The sequence below is a fragment of the Pan paniscus genome, chromosome 9 (assembly GCF_029289425.2).
Source record: "Pan paniscus chromosome 9, NHGRI_mPanPan1-v2.0_pri, whole genome shotgun sequence".
In the NCBI taxonomy this organism is placed as follows: Eukaryota; Metazoa; Chordata; class Mammalia; order Primates; family Hominidae; genus Pan; species Pan paniscus.
The window spans coordinates 124,951,286-124,970,780 of NC_073258.2; the positions used below are offsets into that span (position 1 = coordinate 124,951,286).

At 37.2% G+C, this 19,495-nt stretch overlaps 1 protein-coding gene across 1 annotated transcript; it reads left to right on the forward strand.

The window, feature by feature from the left end:
• The first annotated feature begins 1,864 nt into the window (after positions 1–1,864).
• On the forward strand, positions 1,865–17,799 carry LOC100995418 (olfactory receptor 8G5). Its single transcript, XM_003819944.7, has 2 exons — positions 1,865–2,125; positions 16,493–17,799. Exon 2 carries the CDS (start codon positions 16,507–16,509, stop codon positions 17,440–17,442), a length of 936 nt encoding a protein of 311 aa, XP_003819992.3. The 5' UTR covers positions 1,865–2,125; positions 16,493–16,506; the 3' UTR covers positions 17,443–17,799.
• The last annotated feature ends 1,696 nt before the right edge of the window (positions 17,800–19,495 follow it).

Below are 19,495 nucleotides of genomic sequence, written 5' to 3' on the forward strand. Positions count from 1 at the left end.
AATACTAATAAATATTTTGAGTAAAAAGTTTAATAATTTTTATTTCCAAACAAGTTAATTAGTCTACATATAGAACGAAAATAACCTGTACAGTGCATGTGTTTCTTTTGTTCCTCAACATTTTTATTTTTAGAAGAAAACCTTATCATTTCTCCTTTGTGCAGTTCCCTAGGAACACCTCTTGTGTTTACACCAACATCTACCAGAAGCTTTCATTTAGCCCTCAAACTAAAATTATCCAAGCATTGGTGTTTTATGAGTACATTACAATATTTAATACAGTTAGTAGAGGTCAATGAAAATAAAAACTTCCATGTCTTACAGTGCATTCATTTTCTAGAATAGCTGTAACAAAGTATCATACTCTGGGCAGCTTTAAACAACTGAAATGTATTGTCTCATAGTTCTGGGAATTAGAAGTAAAAAAATCAAGATGTCAGCATAGGTGGTTCCTCCTGAAAGCTCTGAGGAAAATTTCATGCCTCTTCCTAATGCCCAGTTATGGCCAGCTTTTCCTGGTGGAAGTGATTTTCTTAAAGTCACACAGCAAGTATGGAGTTAAGCTGAGATTTGAACCTAGGACTGTCCAACCGAATATCAGGATATACTGGAATTTTTATATCAAGTCATGAAATATTGGAACTGGAAGAGATGTTAAAAATGATTTAACCCAATTACTCATATTGTACTGTGTACTTGAAAAATATCTGCTCAGTGGTTACACAGGCTATGCTCTAACATTTCTGGTTGTAAGTCCTGCACATTAAGGTAACTGCTTCCATTTCTGGATGTATTTGTATGCTCTTCTTTGTTGTGAAACAAAATGTGTCTTACCATAGTTTCTAGCAGTTAGTATTACAGCAATTTCTTAGACATGAAGAAAATGAATTCAACATCTCCTAAATATAGGAATATGCTGAATATTTGAAGATAGCTATCGTGTCAAACAGAGTATTACTGTGCTAGCTAAATATCTTCAGTTCTCTCTGACAATCTTCAAATGACAAAATTTCCAGAACATTTTTCTCCTGAAATTTTCCAGTTTTTCTATACCCCACAAAATTATGGTACTCCAAACTAAACAGTAGTCCAACTATTATTGAGTGTTAAATAAGACTAAGCAATTCCATTTTCTAGGACCTTTTTTTTTTTTTTGCAAATGAAGACTAAAGATATATTGAGTCTTTTTTAAAAGTCACATTATACTGTTGACCAGTATTGAATTTGACTTTCACCACCTCAACCATGAAGTACAATAGTGTAGATCAATCACAGTCCACTGCTCCCCGGCCACAATGGAGGATTACATGAATTATATTTAGGCTGTTTTATTGCTTTCCTGCAAATATTCAATTTAGCAACAAAGGAAGATAGTTCATTGGTTTTGGAGAAGCTGTTGAAATATAAGCATGAGACCTGTCAAGCAGTGATTTGATTTATTATTTTAAAATTTCTAACACTAATATGAGTAAGGTATAACTTTTCAGGAAGTGTCTTGGTCCTCTAAAATCAGCTAATAATAGTCTGGGCTGTGAACGAATAGTACTGGCTTGGAGTTTCTAAGAAATGCAGAATCTCAAACCGCACTCAGATTTGCTGGATCAGAATATACCTTTTCACAAAATCCTTTATTGCCAGTAGGCACAAATCTTTATTGCTAATCGACAAGTTTAGAATTGACAAAAATTCCCCTGAAGAAAAATTAGACAATTGGGTAAATGCCAACAGTAATTGCTTCTTTTCTCAGGAGCTTGTGTTCCCAGAGAAATGGAAATCCTTGGAGAATGTTTGTCTGCATGATATTTGGTACCTGGCGTATCTAAACCCAGGACAAATGTTCACAGCACAGCAATCAAAACTACTCAGGCCACTGTAAAAGGGGAGGATGTGTGCTAGAGCTAGAGAAACACAACTGAAAAGTGACAACTGGAGATGCTGATCAGCGGTGCAGATTGATTTCAAAAGTGAGTGAGAGATGTCTTGTGCTTTGCAGTCTCAGGACCAAAGACTACAGAACGCTGGCTTGGTACCTATGACTTCCAACACCAGCATTAGTGCCATTCTCCAAGTCAAAGACAGCAAGTTGCAAATAAAATTTGGAACTGAGGTTTCAGGCAAAAGAAAGGTGAGTGTGTTCATCTCACACTTATGATTTGATGCTATTAGGTCTAGAAGTAATCACTGTAAAAACTGTAGGAAATATTTGTGAATACTTTCGTTCATTTAATCAATCATTTATTCTTAAAAGTACTTTTTAAACTTTCAGTGATTTGCCAGATATGGGCTAATACTGGGAATACAGAAGAGAGGAGGTCTGATCCACAGCCTGGCTTACAGTACAGTTCAGTCTAAAAATGTGCTGTTTAGAAATTAGAATTTTCTGAGCATGCAGTAGAAAGGTCCAATCAATTACAAGGAATTGGAGAATGGTTCTATGATTATTATAGTTTTGAATGAGATATGAAAGAAAACAAATGTTTGCCAGACAACAGAAAATGTAATTGGTAAGACTATTTAATGTAGAAGGAACAGTAAACAAAAAGTCAGACAGCTAAGTGAATGTGACAAATTCCAGGAACTGAATGAAGCCAAATATTTCTCTCACAAAGGAGGAAGATACAAGACCTAAGAGTAGAAAGAGATGAGAGATAGTGGATATTTGTTTTTAATCATAAGATAAATTAAGAAAATCTTTTCCCTAATTTTTCTGAAGATGGATCGTCATGCTGTGGTTAAATATATTTAATGGCCAGAAATAAATAGCCTCTTCCTTTTTTAAGATCTCAAGTTATTAGAATATTTTTATATTGATTAAAGGGTGTATTCTTTTTTAATAGGAGAAAAAGGCATACAAAATTTATTTAATGTGTATATACATGGAAGTCATACACTAAGTATGAAACTCAAGAAGGACCAGGTGGTTGAGGCTTAAATACTCTCTTCATGGAAGAGAGATGTGTGGACGCAAGAGGTAGACATTATTTTGTAAATGATTATCTTTGGAAGCTGGATGAGACGGACAAGTTATGGAAGGTGAGGGGTGGAAATGCATGGGGACACAGGTTGTCTTATTATGCAGATAAAGTTCCCCAGGTAATCTCTTGGAGCTGCCTTCAGAATAACAGATGAAAAGTCTGTCTGTGCATGGTGATGACTCCCAGTCTCTTCTCTGGTGGTTAATCTTTCCTGGTTATCTTTCCTGGATTCCAAAGAAGGGGGTCTTAAGACAACTGCATTTCTTTGGGAAAGAAGCTTAGTTAGATAAGGAAATTCCAAAGAGTCCCACCCAGTACTTTGGGGAAGAGGATCTGAGAGACAAGGAGGTGGGAGAAGGTCAGAAACAGCCCTTGGTTCTGAAGCTTATTTCCAAGGCCTTTTAAAGCACTCAGCATGCCAGAGTGCCATATTTTGGGGAATCATCTTCTGCACCCCAACATCACCTCTCTTCTCTCTTAGGAAAAAGAGTCCTTCCTTTCTAAATCTAGCTCTTGTACACGTACTCCATATCCCATTATTTTCTTCTTCTCTGAGACTTTTCCCCACTGAATTATCTCCTCTCTGGCTAGCATCTTCAACATCTAAAGGGTGTATTCTTAAGTCTGTCAAACACCATACACAAAATAAACACCTCTTCTCTTTTGTTTCTCTTTCAATGTATAAAAGTGTCTGCTAATTATTTCATTACCTTTAAATATTTTCCAAGCTCTTCACAGCTTCTATATACCTTTCATCTTGTCAGTGTTCCTCCTTAAAAAAGACATTCATGGCCGGGCTCTGTGGCTCACGCCTGTAATCCCAGCACTTTGGGAGGTCGAGGTGGGCGGATCGCCTGAGGTCAGGAGTTCGAGACTAGCCTGACCAACATAGCGAAACCCTGTCTCTACTAAAAAATACAAAAATTAGCTGAGCATGGTGGCGGGCGCCTATAATCCCAGCTACTCAGGAGGCTGAGGCAGGAGAATTGCTTGAACCCAGGAGGTGAAGGTTGCAGTGAGCCGAGACCACACCACTGCACTCCAACTTGGGCAACAAGAGCGAGCGAGACTCCATCTCAAATAAATAAATAAATAAATAAATAATAAAAAAGACATTCATAATTAAACAAAGTTCAAAATTTAATATGATAGGCATAGACTAGTACTTGCTAACCTCATAGTGCCCATAGAAGATGGTGATATTTGCATAGCATCTGGGGTAAGAAATTTACCCCAGCTTGTGGCAAATGCTGACCTCTAAGAGGCTCTGGATGCCACAGGCTTCTCTTCATTGCCCCAAGGACTAAACACCAGCACTTCAGCACCATTGTAACACATTCTAAGTCCATGGCACATGAGTTGGGAAGCTATGTCGTAGATCTTATTGAGATTATGGCTCATCATACTCTAGAAATTGTTTTTTAATAAATAAGCTATGAATTTTCAATTGCTTTATCATCTATTATTCTATGGACTCCATTGGATTATTTTTTAAAATGCCTTTATGCATTTATATAAACTACACTCAAACCAGATATCTTTTATGGGAAGAATTAATTTTTAAACTAAGCTTAGAAGTTAATAAATATTTTCCCTGCTACATTTTAATTTGTTTCAACTCTGTTCTCAAACCTGGATGATCATCATCATTGATTTAGAAGTGTCATTTGTGTGTTTTATTTTTATTTTATTTTTCAGAGAGGTCAGATCTCTAAACCTCAACATCAAAGATTCTGATTCACTAAATCTGGTAGGGTGGTAGCAAATCTATATTAAACAACACAAACAGGATATTTACACATGAGTTGAAAAAAATTCGAAATTTGACAAAGAGATTTGAAAATATTTTCAAAGTTTCAGAAGCTACTAAAAGATATCTGAACTAGAATACAACTATCAATTATCAGAATTAGAGAGGGGGTAGCAATACTAGTTTAACTAAAGTAAAACCACATGCAGTTTGGAAGTTTATAATGCTCAAAGTTATTCTACAAATAGCAATATGAACAAATTAGAACTATAGCAGTAAACTTCAGAAGAACTAGAAGCAGACACTGTTGGAACTATTCTACAGACATTAAGTAGTGTCTGGGGAACAGGATAGAGTATATAGGGAGGTGATTCTGGAACGTTTGTTTTTCATTATAATCATGTTTACATTTTTACATTAATCCTTTTTTGTAAACACTTCAATCTCCCTAGATGACTGTGATGATCAATCATATTGGGAAATACCTGAATCAACAAACACTCTCTGTGTTCAAATATTTTCTTCTACATCTGACTGTAAAGCAACAAGCCTCCCATAAATCTATCTTATCCAGCATATATTCTGAAAGCCTGTGCCACCTGCCTGTATAAATTGAAGATGAACTGTGTCTACAGCACATTCACACTGAGCAATTGAAATATTAGTGTTAATATAAAATTATCTGATGGAGACGAGCTGTATTCTAGAAAGCAAGGCATTTACTGATCTTATATACAGATGTTGAGAAAGGGATATAGAGAATAATGGCTATAATATCCATCTTGAGTTTTTAGAGTACAATAATTGTTAACTTTTGAGAATCAATATCTTGACTCCCCTTTGATATTGCACTGAGATGATATTTTCCATAAATCCTCAGACATAAACAGCAGTAGCTAAATATTCTCTTCAGGAATTTGTTGATATATTTTTCATAGTAATGCATTTTTTTATCTTTAAATAATTTTTTAAAATTTCAGTATACACCATAGAATACCACTGAGCCCTAAAAAGGAACAAAATAATGACTTTTGCAGCCACTTGGATGAAGCTGGAGGTCATTATTCTAAGTGAAGTAGTTCATGAATGGAAACCCAAATGTAATGTGTTCTCATTTATAAGTGACAGCTAAGCTATGTGTGGAGGAAGAGGATCAGAAAAAAATAACTAATAGGTACAATGCTTAATACCTGGGTGAGTAAATAATTTGTACAACAAACCCCCATGACACAAGTTTACCTATATGACAAACCTAAACATGTACCCTGAACTTAAAAGTTAAAAAAAATTACATATTGATATATATTTTAAACATATCGATCATCTGTTTAGATGTTATATCCAGCAATTGAATTATGTTAAATCTATACATAAGTTTGAGAGACTTAATATCTTTATAATAGTGAGTCTTATTATCCACAGATATGGTAAATCTCTTATTAGGGTTTTTAAAAAATTAATTGATACATAATTGTACATATTTGTGAGGTACCTGTGGTATTTTGATAGATGCATACAATGTGTAATGATCAGATCAGGGTATTTAGGATACTCATCACCTCAAACATTTATCATTTGTTTGTGTTGGAAACATTTTAAACCTTCTACCTATTTAAAAATACACTATATATTGTTGTTAACTATAATCACCCTACTGTGTTACTGAACATTAGGAACTATTCCTTCTATCTAACTGTATGTCATGTACCCATTAATCCATATCTCTTCATACTTCCACACCCAGCCAGTCTTTCCAGCCACCAGTGACTGTCATTCTACTCTGTATCTCCATGAGATCAGCTTTTTTTAGCTTCCACATATGAGTAAGAATATAAAATATTTGTCTTTCTGTGCCTGGCTTATTTCACTTAACCACCAAATTACAGGATTTCGTTCATTTTATGGCTTCATAGTATTCCATTGTGTATGTATACCACATTTCCTTTATCCATCCATCCATCCACTGATGGAGACGTAAGTTTGTCTAATTTATCTTAAGATTACTTAAAAGTTTTAACCTATAGTCATTGTATATGTTTTGCTTTATATTTTGAGGTATTTGGTGCTAATTTGTTGCTATTTCACATGATATTATTTTTGTGCTTCTTTCAAAAATAAATTTTAATATAAGGAAACAGAAAATCTAATGAAAGGGAGTGAAAAATAGTATGCTGTGCAAACATTAACCAAAAAAATATTGTGATAGCCTAACAATGCTAAAAATGCTAACAAGAGACGAAGGAAGATTTAAGCAAGACACATTACTAAATATAAAGTTCTGCATTCCATAGCAATAAAGATTTTGGTAAAGATTCAACTACTAAAGGAAGAAATTTAAAAATCAGAAATTTTAGTGAGAGACATGGACATACTTAGCTACTAACCGTTAGAACATCAGACAGAAATATCACTGTGCATATTCAATGTCTCAACAACATAATTAGTGAATTGAACATCATTGAAATGTATGTATTAAGGGACCTCAATATCAGGCAATGTATCCTTTTAAGATGCATTTGGAATATTTATGAAAACTGATGATACGTTGTATTATAAAGAAAATCTCAGCAATTTGAAATAACTTCAATGATTCAGAGTATGTTTGTTAGCTACAATGAAATTAAGACAGATATTTTAAAAAGCCTGACTTCTGTAAAGTTAACAGTTTACTTTCTATAATCCACGGAACAACACAAATATAAAAAAGAAATTATAAAGTGTCTTAAACTGTATAATATCATAAGTTTGATATATCAAAACTTGTGACAAGTAGCTAAAGTAGGGCTGAGAGGGAAATTTATACCTTATATGCACATATTACAAAAGACTATAAATGGAAGATGTTGATTAAGGTTCAGTTCAAAAATCTAGGAAAAGGACAGGAAATCACGCTAAAGAAATGAATAAAAATAAAATAAATTATTAGAAATAATTTAAATAAAAATAAATGTTAACAAAATCAACAGAGTAAAAAGTTAGCTTATTTAAATTGATTACTAAAATTGACAGACTTCTAGCATGAATGATCAAGACAAAAAGACAACCTTAATTTATCGGATTCAGGAATGAAGAAGCAAAAAATTTTGCATAGCCTACAAATATTTTTTAAATGTTAATTATTATGAAAAACATAATGTAAAATGTTTCATAATTTGTAAAGTAAGCAACTGAATTGAAAATTCAATTTAAGAAAACTAAAAAGAAAGATAAAATCTGAATATATGATATCTATTAAATAAATTCATTCCATTACTGAAATTTCTTACACACAAAAAACCTGTAGGTCTAGAGAGCTACACTGGTGAATACTTCTATACATTTGGGGTTTCTGGTGGAAAGTCTATTGCAAAGAAACGTAATGTTTTTGAGATCCATGTTAAACGTATTTGTGATTTATATTTACTTTTTAAATTCTCAATAGTTTTCAGTTTTATGTATATGTACATACATACACACACACACACACACACACACACACACCACAACTCATGCATCTACTCATCTGTTGATGAACATTTGAGGTTGTTTCTAACTTTTGGTTGTTTTGAATAAGGCTGCCATGTACATTTTTGTACATATCTTTATGTAGACAAATGTTTACATTTTTCTTGGGTAAATACTAAGAGGCAGAATTCTGGATTTATTTAATGTCTGTTTAAGTTTATAAGAAATTGGCAAACTCTTTTCCAAAACAGTTGAACAATTTCACACTCCCTGCCAGCTTTGTATGACAAGTAGAGATGCTCCTGACACTTGATACATTCAGGTGTTTTTGTTTTGTTTTTTCTATTCTATCATGGTTTGTAGTGTCTCATTATGGTGTTAATTTTCATTTCCTTGATTACTAAAAACATTGGATATATTTTCATAAACTTACTGACCAGTCATATATCTCTTCTGTGAGATAGCTCTTCTGATATTTCATTAGTAGTTAATATTTGGTTGTCTGTGTACTATTATTTGCATATGTTATTTACATATTTTAGATAAAAGTCCTCTGTCAGGCATATGTGTTACCTTGAGCTTGCCATTTCATTTTCTTAATGTCATTAATTTTGTTTTCATTTTGATGAAATATAATCGAAACATTGTTAGTTTTTGGTTCTTTTGCTTTTTTTAAAATATTTTATTTTATTTTTTATTATACTTTAAGCTTTAGGGTACGTGTGCACAGTGTGCAGGTTTGTTACATATGTATACATGTGCCATGTTGGTGTGCTGCACCCATTAACTTGTCATTTAACATTAGGTATATCTCCTAATGCTATCCCTCCCCCCTCCCCCCACCCCACAACAGGCCCTGGTGTGTGATGTTTCCCTTCCTGTGTCCATGTGTTCTCATTGTTCAGTTCCCACCTATGAGTGAGAACATGCGGTGTTTGGTTTTTTTGTCCTTGCGATAGTTTGCTGAGAATGATGGTTTCCAGCTTCATCCATGTTCTAAGAAATCATAAACTTTTCCAAGATATCAAGGATTTTATCAGTTGTTTTTCCAGAAGTTTTATAGTTAGTTTTATGCTCAGGTCTGATTTATTTCAGATTTATTTTGGTGTAGAAATGTGTTAAGAAATGTATAGATTTTCTTTTTTTTTTTTTTTTTTTTTTCTCTTTTTTTTTTTTATTATACTTTAAGTTTTAGGGTACATGTGCACATTGTGCAGGTTAGTTACATATGTATACAAGTGCCATGCTGGTGCGCTGCACCCACCAACTCGTCATCCAGCATTAGGTATATCTCCCAATGCTATCCCTCCCCCCTCCCCCCTCCCCACCACAGTCCCCAGAGTATGATAGTCCCCTTCCTGTGTCCATGTGATCTCATTGTTCAATTCCCACCTATGAGTGAGAATATGCGGTGTTTGGTTTTTTGTTCTTGCGATAGTTTACTGAGAATGATGGTTTCCAATTTCATCCATGTCCCTACAAAGGATATGAACTCATCATTTTTTATGGCTGCATAGTATTCCATGGTGTATATGTGCCACATTTTCTTAATCCAGTCTATCATTGTTGGACATTTGGGTTGGTTCCAAGTCTTTGCTATTGTGAATAATGCCGCAATAAACATACGTGTGCATGTGTCTTTATAGCAGCATGATTTATAGTCATTTGGGTATATACCCAGTAATGGGATGGCTGGATCAAATGGTATTTCTAGTTCTAGATCCCTGAGGAATCGCCACACTGACTTCCACAATGGTTGAACTAGTTTACAGTCCCACCAACAGTGTAAAAGTGTTCCTATTTCTCCACATCCTCTCCAGCACCTGTTGTTTCCTGACTTTTGAATGATTGCCATTCTAACTGGTGTGAGATGATATCTCATAGTGGTTTTGATTTGCATTTCTCTGATGGCCAGTGATGATGAGCATTTTTTCATGTGTTTTTTGGCTGCATAAATGTCTTCTTTTGAGAAGTGCCTGTTCATGTCCTTCGCCCACTTTTTGATGGGGTTGTTTGTTTTTTTCTTGTAAATTTGTTTGAGTTCACTGTAGATTCTGGATATTAGCCCTTTGTCAGATGAGTAGGTTGCGAAAATTTTCTCCCATGTTGTAGGTTGCCTATTCACTCTGATGGTAGTTTCTTTTGCTGTGCAGAAGCTCTTTAGTTTAATTAGATCCCATTTGTCAATTTTGGCTTTTGTTGCCATTGCTTTTGGTGTTTTAGACATGAAGTCCTTGCCCACGCCTAGGTCCTGAATGGTAATGCCTAGGTTTTCTTCTAGGGTTTTTATGGTTTTAGGTCTAACGTTTAAATCTTTAATCCATCTTGAATTGATTTTTGTATAAGGTGTAAGGAAGGGATCCAGTTTCAGCTTTCTACATATGGCTAGCCAGTTTTCCCAGCACCATTTATTAAATAGGGAATCCTTTCCCCATTGCTTGTTTTTCTCAGGTTTGTCAAAGATCAGATAGTTGTAGGTAAGCGGCGTTATTTCTGAGGGCTCTGTTCTGTTCCATTGATCTATATTTCTGTTTTGGTACCAGTACCATGCTGTTTTGGTTACTGTAGCCTTGTAGTATAGTTTGAAGTCAGGTAGTGTGATGCCTCCAGCTTTGTTCTTTTGGCTTAGGATTGACTTGGCGTTGCGGGCTCTCTTTTGGTTCCATATGAACTTTAAAGTAGTTTTTTCCAATTCTGAGAAGAAAGTCATTGGTAGCTTGATGGGGATGGCATTGAATCTGTAAATTACCTTGGGCAGTATGGCCATTTTCACGATATTGATTCTTCCTATCCATGAGCAAGGAATGTTCTTCCATTTGTTTGTATCCTCTTTTATTTCCTTGAGCAGTGGTTTGTAGTTCTCCTTGAAGAGGTGCTTCACATCCCTTGTAAGTTGGATTCCTAGGTATTTTATTCTCTTTGAAGCAATTGTGAATGGGAGTTCACTCATGATTTGGCTCTCTGTTTGTCTGTTGTTGGTGTATAAGAATGCTTGTGATTTTTGTACATTGATTTTGTATCCTGAGACTTTGCTGAAGTTGCTTATCAGCTTAAGGAGATTTTGGGCTGAGACGATGGGGTTTTCTAGATGTACAATCATGTCGTCTGCAAACAGGGACAATTTGACTTCCTCTTTTCCTAATTGAATACCCTTTATTTCCTTCTCCTGCCTGATTGCCCTGGCCAGAACTTCCAACACTATGTTGAATAGGAGTGGTGAGAGAGGGCATCCCTGTCTTGTGCCAGTTTTCACAGGGAATGCTTCCAGTTTTTGCCCATTCAGTATGATATTGGCTGTGGGTTTGTCATAGATAGCTCTTATTATTTTGAGATATGTCCCATCAATACCTAATTTATTGAGAGTTTTTAGCATGAAGGGTTGTTGAATTTTGTCAAAGGCTTTTTCTGCATCTATTGAGATAATCATGTGGTTTTTGTCTTTGGCTCTGTTTATATGCTGGATTACATTTATTGATTTGCGTATGTTGAACCAGCCTTGCATCCCAGGGATGAAGCCCACTTGATCATGGTGGATAAGCTTTTTGATGTGCTGCTGGATTCGGTTTGCCAGTATTTTATTGAGGATTTTTGCATCAATGTTCATCAAGGATATTGGTCTAAAATTCTCTTTTTTGGTTGTGTCTCTGCCAGGCTTTGGTATCAGAATGATGCTGGCCTCATAAAATGAGTTAGGGAGGATTCCCTCTTTTTCTATTGATTGGAATAGTTTCAGAAGGAATGGTACCAGTTCCTCCTTGTACCTCTGGTAGAATTCGGCTGTGAATCCATCTGGTCCTGGACTCTTTTTGGTTGGTAAACTATTGATTATTGCCACAATTTCAGCTCCTGTTATTGGTCTATTCAGAGATTCAACTTCTTCCTGGTTTAATCTTGGGAGAGTGTATGTGTCCAGGAATTTATCCATTTCTTCTAGATTTTCTAGTTTATTTGCGTAGAGGTGTTTGTAGTATTCTCTGATGGTAGTTTGTATTTCTGTGGGATCGGTGGTGATATCCCCTTTATCATTTTTTATTGCGTCTATTTGATTCTTCTCTATTTTTTTCTTTATTAGTCTTGCTAGCGGTCTATCAATTTTGTTGATCTTTTCAAAAAACCAGCTCCTGGATTCATTAATTTTTTGAAGGGTTTTTTGTGTCTCTATTTCCTTCAGTTCTGCTCTGATTTTAGTTATTTCTTGCCTTCTGCTAGCTTTTTAATGTGTTTGCTCTTGCTTTTCTAGTTCTTTTAATTGTGATGTTAGGGTGTCAATTTTGGATCTTTCCTGCTTTCTCTTGTGGGCATTTAGTGCTATAAATTTCCCTCTGCACACTGCTTTGAATGCGTCCCAGAGATTCTGGTATGTTGTGTCTTTGTTCTCGTTGGTTTCAAAGAACATCTTTATTTCTGCCTTCATTTCGTTATGTACCCAGCAGTCATTCAGGAGCAGGTTGTTCAGTTTCCATGTAGTTGAGCGGCTTTGAGTGAGATTCTTAATCCTGAGTTCTAGTTTGATTGCACTGTGGTCTGAGAGATAGTTTGTTATAATTTCTGTTCTTTTACATTTGCTGAGGAGAGCTTTACTTCCCAGTATGTGGTCAATTTTGGAATAGGTGTGGTGTGGTGCTGAAAAAAATGTATATTCTGTTGATTTGGGGTGGAGAGTTCTGTAGATGTCTATTAGGTCTGCTTGGTGCAGAGCTGAGTTCAATTCCTGGGTATACTTGTTGACTTTCTGTCTCGTTGATCTGTCTAATGTTGACAGTGGGGTGTTAAAGTCTCCCATTATTAATGTGTGGGAGTCTAAGTCTCTTTGTAGGTCACTCAGGACTTGCTTTATGAATCTGGGTGCTCCTGTATTGGGTGCATAAATATTTAGGATAGTTAGCTCCTCTTGTTGAATTGATCCCTTTACCATTATGTAATGGCCTTCTTTGTCTCTTTTGATCTTTGTTGGTTTAAAGTCTGTTTTATCAGAGACTAGGATTGCAACCCCTGCCTTTTTTTGTTTTCCATTTGCTTGGTAGATCTTCCTCCATCCTTTTATTTTGAGCCTATGTGTGTCTCTGCACGTGAGATGGGTTTCCTGAATACAGCACACTGATGGGTCTTGACTCTTTATCCAACTTGCCAGTGTGTGTCTTTTAATTGGAGAATTTAGTCCATTTACATTTAAAGTTAATATTGTTATGTGTGAATTTGATCCTGTCATTATGATGTTAGCTGGTGATTTTGCTCGTTAGTTGATGCAGTTTCTTCCTAGTCTTGATGGTCTTTACATTTTGGCATGATTTTGCAGCGGCTGGTACCGGTTGTTCCTTTCCATGTTTAGCGCTTCCTTCAGGAGCTCTTTTAGGGCAGGCCTGGTGGTGACAAAATCGGTCAGCATTTGCTTGTCTGTAAAGTATTTTATTTCTCCTTCACTTACGAAGCTTAGTTTGGCTGGATATGAAATTCTGGGTTGAAAATTCTTTTCTTTAAGAATGTTGAATATTGGCCCCCACTCTCTTCTGGCTTGTAGGGTTTCTGCCGAGAGATCCGCTGTTAGTCTGATGGGCTTCCCTTTGAGGGTAACCCGACCTTTCTGTCTGGCTGCCCTTAACATTTTTTCCTTCATTTCAACTTTGGTGAATCTGACAATTATGTGTCTTGGAGTTGCTCTTCTCGAGGAGTATCTTTGTGGCGTTCTCTGTATTTCCTGAATCTGAACGTTGGCCTGCCTTGCTAGATTGGGGAAGTTCTCCTGGATAATATCCTGCAGAGTGTTTTCCAACTTGGTTTCATTCTCCGCATCACTTTCAGGTACACCAATCAGACGTAGATTTGGTCTTTTCACATAGTCCCATATTTCTTGGAGGCTTTGCTCATTTCTTTTTATTCTTTTTTCTCTAGACTTCCCTTCTCGCTTCGTTTCATTCATTTCATCTTCCATTGCTGATACCCTTTCTTCCAGTTAATCGCATCGGCTCCTGAGGCTTCTGCATTCTTCACGTAGTTCTCGAGCCTTGGTTTTCAGCTCCATCAGCTCCTTTAAGCACTTCTCTGTATTGGTTATTCTAGTTATACATTCTTCTAAATTTTTTTCAAAGTTTTCAACTTCTTTGCCTTTGGTTTGAATGTCCTCCCGTAGCTCAGAGTAATTTGATCGTCTGAAGCCTTCTTCTCTCAGCTCGTCAAAATCATTCTCCATCCAGCTTTGTTCCGTTGCTGGTGAGGAACTGCGTTCCTTTGGAGGAGGAGAGGCGCTCTGCATTTTAGAGTTTCCAGTTTTTCTGTTCTGTTTTTTCCCCATCTTTGTGGTTTTATCTACTTTTGGTCTTTGATGATGGTGATGTACAGATGGGTTTTCGGTGTGGATGTCCTTTCTGTTTGTTAGTTTTCCTTCTAACAGACAGGACCCTCAGCTGCAGGTCTGTTGGAATACCCTGCCGTGTGAGGTGTCAGTGTGCCCCTGCTGGGGGGTGCCTCCCAGTTAGGCTGCTCGGGGGTCAGGGGTCAGGGACCCACTTGAGGAGGCAGTCTGCCCGTTCTCAGATCTCCAGCTGCATGCTGGGAGAACCACTGCTCTCTTCAAAGCTGTCAGACAGGGACATTTAAGTCTGCAGAGGTTACTGCTGTCTTTTTGTTTGTCTGTGCCCTGCCCCCAGAGGTGGAGCCTACAGAGGCAGGCAGGCCTCCTTGAGCTGTGGTGGGCTCCACCCAGTTCGAGCTTCCCGGCTGCTTTGTTTACCTCAGCAAGCCTGGGCAATGGCGGACGCCCCTCCCCCAGCCTCGCTGCCGCCCTGCAGTTTGATCTCAGACTGCTGTGCTAGCAATCAGCGAGATTCCAAGGGCGTAGGACCCTCCGAGCCAGGTGTGGGATATAGTCTCGTGGTGCGCCGTTTTTTAAGCTGGTCTGTAACGCGCAATATTCGGGTGGGAGTGACCCGAGTTTTCCAGGTGCGTCCGTCCGTCACCCCTTTCTTTGACTCGGAAAGGGAACTCCCTGACCCCTTGCGCTTCCCAGGTGAGGCAATGCCTCGCCCTGCTTCGGCTCGCGCACGGTGCGCACACCCACTGGCCTGCGCCCACTGTCTGGCACTCCCTAGTGAGATGAACCCGGTACCTCAGATGGAAATGCAGAAATCACCGTCTTCTGCGTCGCTCACGCTGGGAGCTGTAGACCGGAGCTGTTCCTATTCGGCCATCTTGGCTCCTCCCCCCTGTATATCTAGATTTTCTAAATTTTGTATTTTTTTAAATAATTTGACTCATTCATTTGAAATGTAACTTTAGTGAATGGAATAGCTACATCATCTATTCACTGTTTAACAGAAAGGGGATCACACTTGTAATTCTGTTTTTTAATTGTGTGTCTCTACTTTTTACTCCCTTCTAATTCACAAAAGTTGAAGAAAATCAAAGGAAATACTGAGGTAGTAAGATTGCTGTTTCTGTACATTGAAATCAGTAATTTCTTACTATCTTCCCATTTTTACACTCTTAATAGACATTAACAACATAAGATTGACCTTCTTCACTTACTGATTTATGAGTCTGAAAATGTTATTATTAATAGGTAATAATGTTCTCTTTTACAGATTTGAAAGTCATGACACAAAGAGGCTATTTTACATGCTCAAGGGTATTGGCTAGTAAATGACGGGGTCAGAATTTGAATACAAGCACTTTGACTTTAGAGCCTGTCCATTCAACAACTACTCATTCTGTTTCCCTCAAGGGATGTCAGAGATACTTCCCTGTAGCTCAGAGATGACAAACCGTAGAATTATGGCCACTGCAGCTGATAGATATTCACAACGATCATTGTAAATGTTGTTTCATTTCAATAATGTCTGAAAATATGAATGTTTGATGTACAAATCTAGATTTCTTGATAATTACATAAAACATTGAAGTCTGACAATAATAAGATTTCTGTTCATCCCTGACAGAAATTAGTTTCAGGTTATTAGAGGTTACTGTCAGTAGACAGGGATTGTTCTCCCCGAGTTGTCACTCAGCCATTTTTACTTATTTACACTGGGTTCTCTAAGAATTTAAGTTTGCAAGTATTAGCTTAAAAATATTGACTTGAAGATCATTGAAATATTCAAAATACAAAATAGACAAAGTTTTTAATTATTATAAACATAGGTAAAATATTATCATATAGAATACCAGTTACTAGAAAATAAAGATTACTACATGCTAAATTGGGATAAATTATGATTCAGTTAATTGAACTGGAGTTAAATGATCATATATAAACAAGGGATCACTTTCCTACAAAGGGAGAATAACAATACAATTCACCTAAATACCATGTTTTTTCTCTCCCCTGCAGAAACTCATCAAAGAATGGCAGCAGAAAACCATTCTTTTGTGACTAAGTTTATTCTGGTTGGGCTAACAGAGAAGTCAGAGCTTCAGCTGCCCCTCTTCCTCCTGTTCTTAGGAATCTATGTGGTCACAGTGGTGGGCAACCTGGGCATGACCACACTGATTGGGCTCAGTTCTCACCTGCACACCCCTATGTACTATTTCCTCAGCAGTCTGTCCTTCATTGACTTCTGCCATTCCACTGTCATTACCCCTAAGATGCTGGTGAACTTTGTGACAGAGAAGAACATCATCTCCTACCCTGAATGCATGACTCAGCTCTACTTCTTCCTCGTTTTTGCTATTGCAGAGTGTCACATGTTGGCTGCAATGGCATATGACCGCTACGTGGCCATCTGTAGCCCCTTGCTGTACAGCATCATCATATCCAATAAGGCTTGCTTTTCTCTGATTTTAGGGGTGTATGTAATAGGCCTGATTTGTGCGTCAGCTCATATAGGCTGTATGTTTAGGGTTCAATTCTGCAAATTTGATGTGATCAACCATTATTTCTGTGATCTTATTTCTATCTTGAAGCTCTCCTGTTCTAGTACTTACATTAATGAGTTACTGATTTTAATCTTTAGTGGAATTAACATCCTTGTCCCCAGCCTGACCATCCTCAGCTCTTACATCTTCATCATTGCCAGCATCCTCCGCATTCGCTCCACTGAGGGCAGGTCCAAAGCCTTCAGCACTTGCAGCTCCCACATCTTGGCTGTTTCTGTTTTCTTTGGGTCTGCAGCATTCTTGTACCTGCAGCCATCATCTATCAGCTCCATGGACCAGGGGAAAGTGTCCTCTGTGTTTTATACTATTGTTGTGCCCATGCTGAACCCCCTGATCTACAGCCTGAGGAATAAAGATGTCCACGTTGCCCTGAAGAAAACGCTAGGGAAAAGAACATTCTTATGAACAGAAGTACAATGAAAAAGATTGCATTAGATCTAAGTTTTTGGCTATTATATTGTATGAAATGATGTCTTTCACTTTAGTGCATCTGTCAACATTCTTTCTAATTTGGGGGGATTTTACTGACGTTATGTTTTACGCACATGGTCTATTTCATGCCATTTCCCTCTCATTTTTTCTCTCATAAGGATTACGAAGACATGATATTTTCTTAGAAGAAATAATAAGGTTGACATAGTGAAATAGTGGCATAACCCGATAATGCCAATTCCATTTTCTTCCCCCTTTTCTTTCATGTAATTGATTAAAACATACTCCTCAACATAATAAAAACACTATCTTCTGGTGATAAAATACTATCATGTGGTGATGACTAGCAATCTGTTTTTTTTCTATCCACTCAAAAACAGCATAAGCCATAGCAATGGTAGGCCTGTAATCTTTAGTGTTTGCACATGTTTAGCCTAGAAAAGCCTATTACACATTATCCCATCCCATATATGTTTCTTCGGGGTTATTTCCTCTCTCTCCTGCTTAAAGGCAAAATCTAATCAGAACTTTAAAATCTGAATCACAGATCCATGTACATGCAGTTAATTGTTCCCAATCTAGTATACCCTTGCTATGCCATCTATTATTCTAGTTTTTAATTGCCTACTCGTTTTTAAATCCTGTACTGGACAGTAACCTCCATGAAAGAAATCCCTTGGACATATGGTTCACTGCTACATCTCCAATTCATAGTTGAGTGCCTGCTACATATTAGGCCTTTGAATTTTTTTTTTTTTTTGAGATGGAGTCTCGCTTTCTCACTAGGTTGGAGTGCAGTGGCACAATCTTAGCTCACTGCAACCTCTGCCTTCCGGGTTCAAGCAATTCTCCTGCCTCAGCCTCCCAAGTAGCTGGGACTACAGGAGCACACCATCACGCCCAGCTAATTTTTGTATTTTTAGTAGAGATGGGGTTTCACCATGTTGGCCAGGCTGGTCTCGATCTCTTGACCTCGCGGTCTGCCCGCCTTAGCCTCCCCAAGTGCTGGGATTACAGGCGTGAGCCACCACACCCGACCAATAAATTTTTAATATTTATTTCCTCCCCATAAGATATTTATATGAAAACAAGTACATATCCAACACAGTTGTCACTCATTAACCACTTCAAGTACTACATACAGCATTTGTTTGTTTGTTTTTTGTTCAAATTGGTTATGTTTAAGTTTGAAGAATTCTTTAAGGATCTGTAAGATACCTTGTAACATCTTTAGCTGTTTCTATACAAGGAGTTTGAACTATTAGCCTTGACTTCCTTATGTGGTAAATCGCACACAGATATGATAACTTGCATGTACCTGATTTTGTAAGTCTTTAAATCCTGTTGACAACCAAGGAGTCCCTGAAACAAATCTAATTTATTCTTAAATTTAAGTAGGCAGCATAAGAAACTCAAGTATTTTAAAACAGATTTGAAATCTAATACGACAACATGACAAATTACGTGGTAGAGTGATGTCTGGGGCCCAAATAACACAGTCTAGACCATCATTCCCAGGACAGAAAATAACTTCACCCATGCTGGCGTAGGGGGAATTATTCTGCTGTTTAGACTTACAGAGAAATGGCATTAAATATTTAAGCATAGAAGTCTTGGTTACTGTTTCCAGTTGATCCATTTTAGTCACCCTTTGTTTTTCATTTTCTTTTCTTCTTTTTTTTTTGTTTTGTTTTGGTTGTTTCTCTGCTTGACGGTCAGCTCATGTAGGCTGCTTTATGCATAAAATTATTTATAGCCCTCTGCTTATACAGTTTGTAATTCATCTAAGCCTTTAGCTGGAGGGAAGGTAGGAGAGTAAGCTACAGCTGTAAAGGGCTGTTTCCTGGAAAATCTAAAAACACATTACACTAATCATATCAAATAGAGCTGGTCAGGGTCTCCGTCAGTCATGGACTCTATTGTTTTGAGCCAACACAAATGCTAGCGTGAATGTATTTCTTCCACTTATGGCTGATTTCTCTAAGCTAAACCAAACTATTGGCTTATTTGGTATTGCCTGTGTACC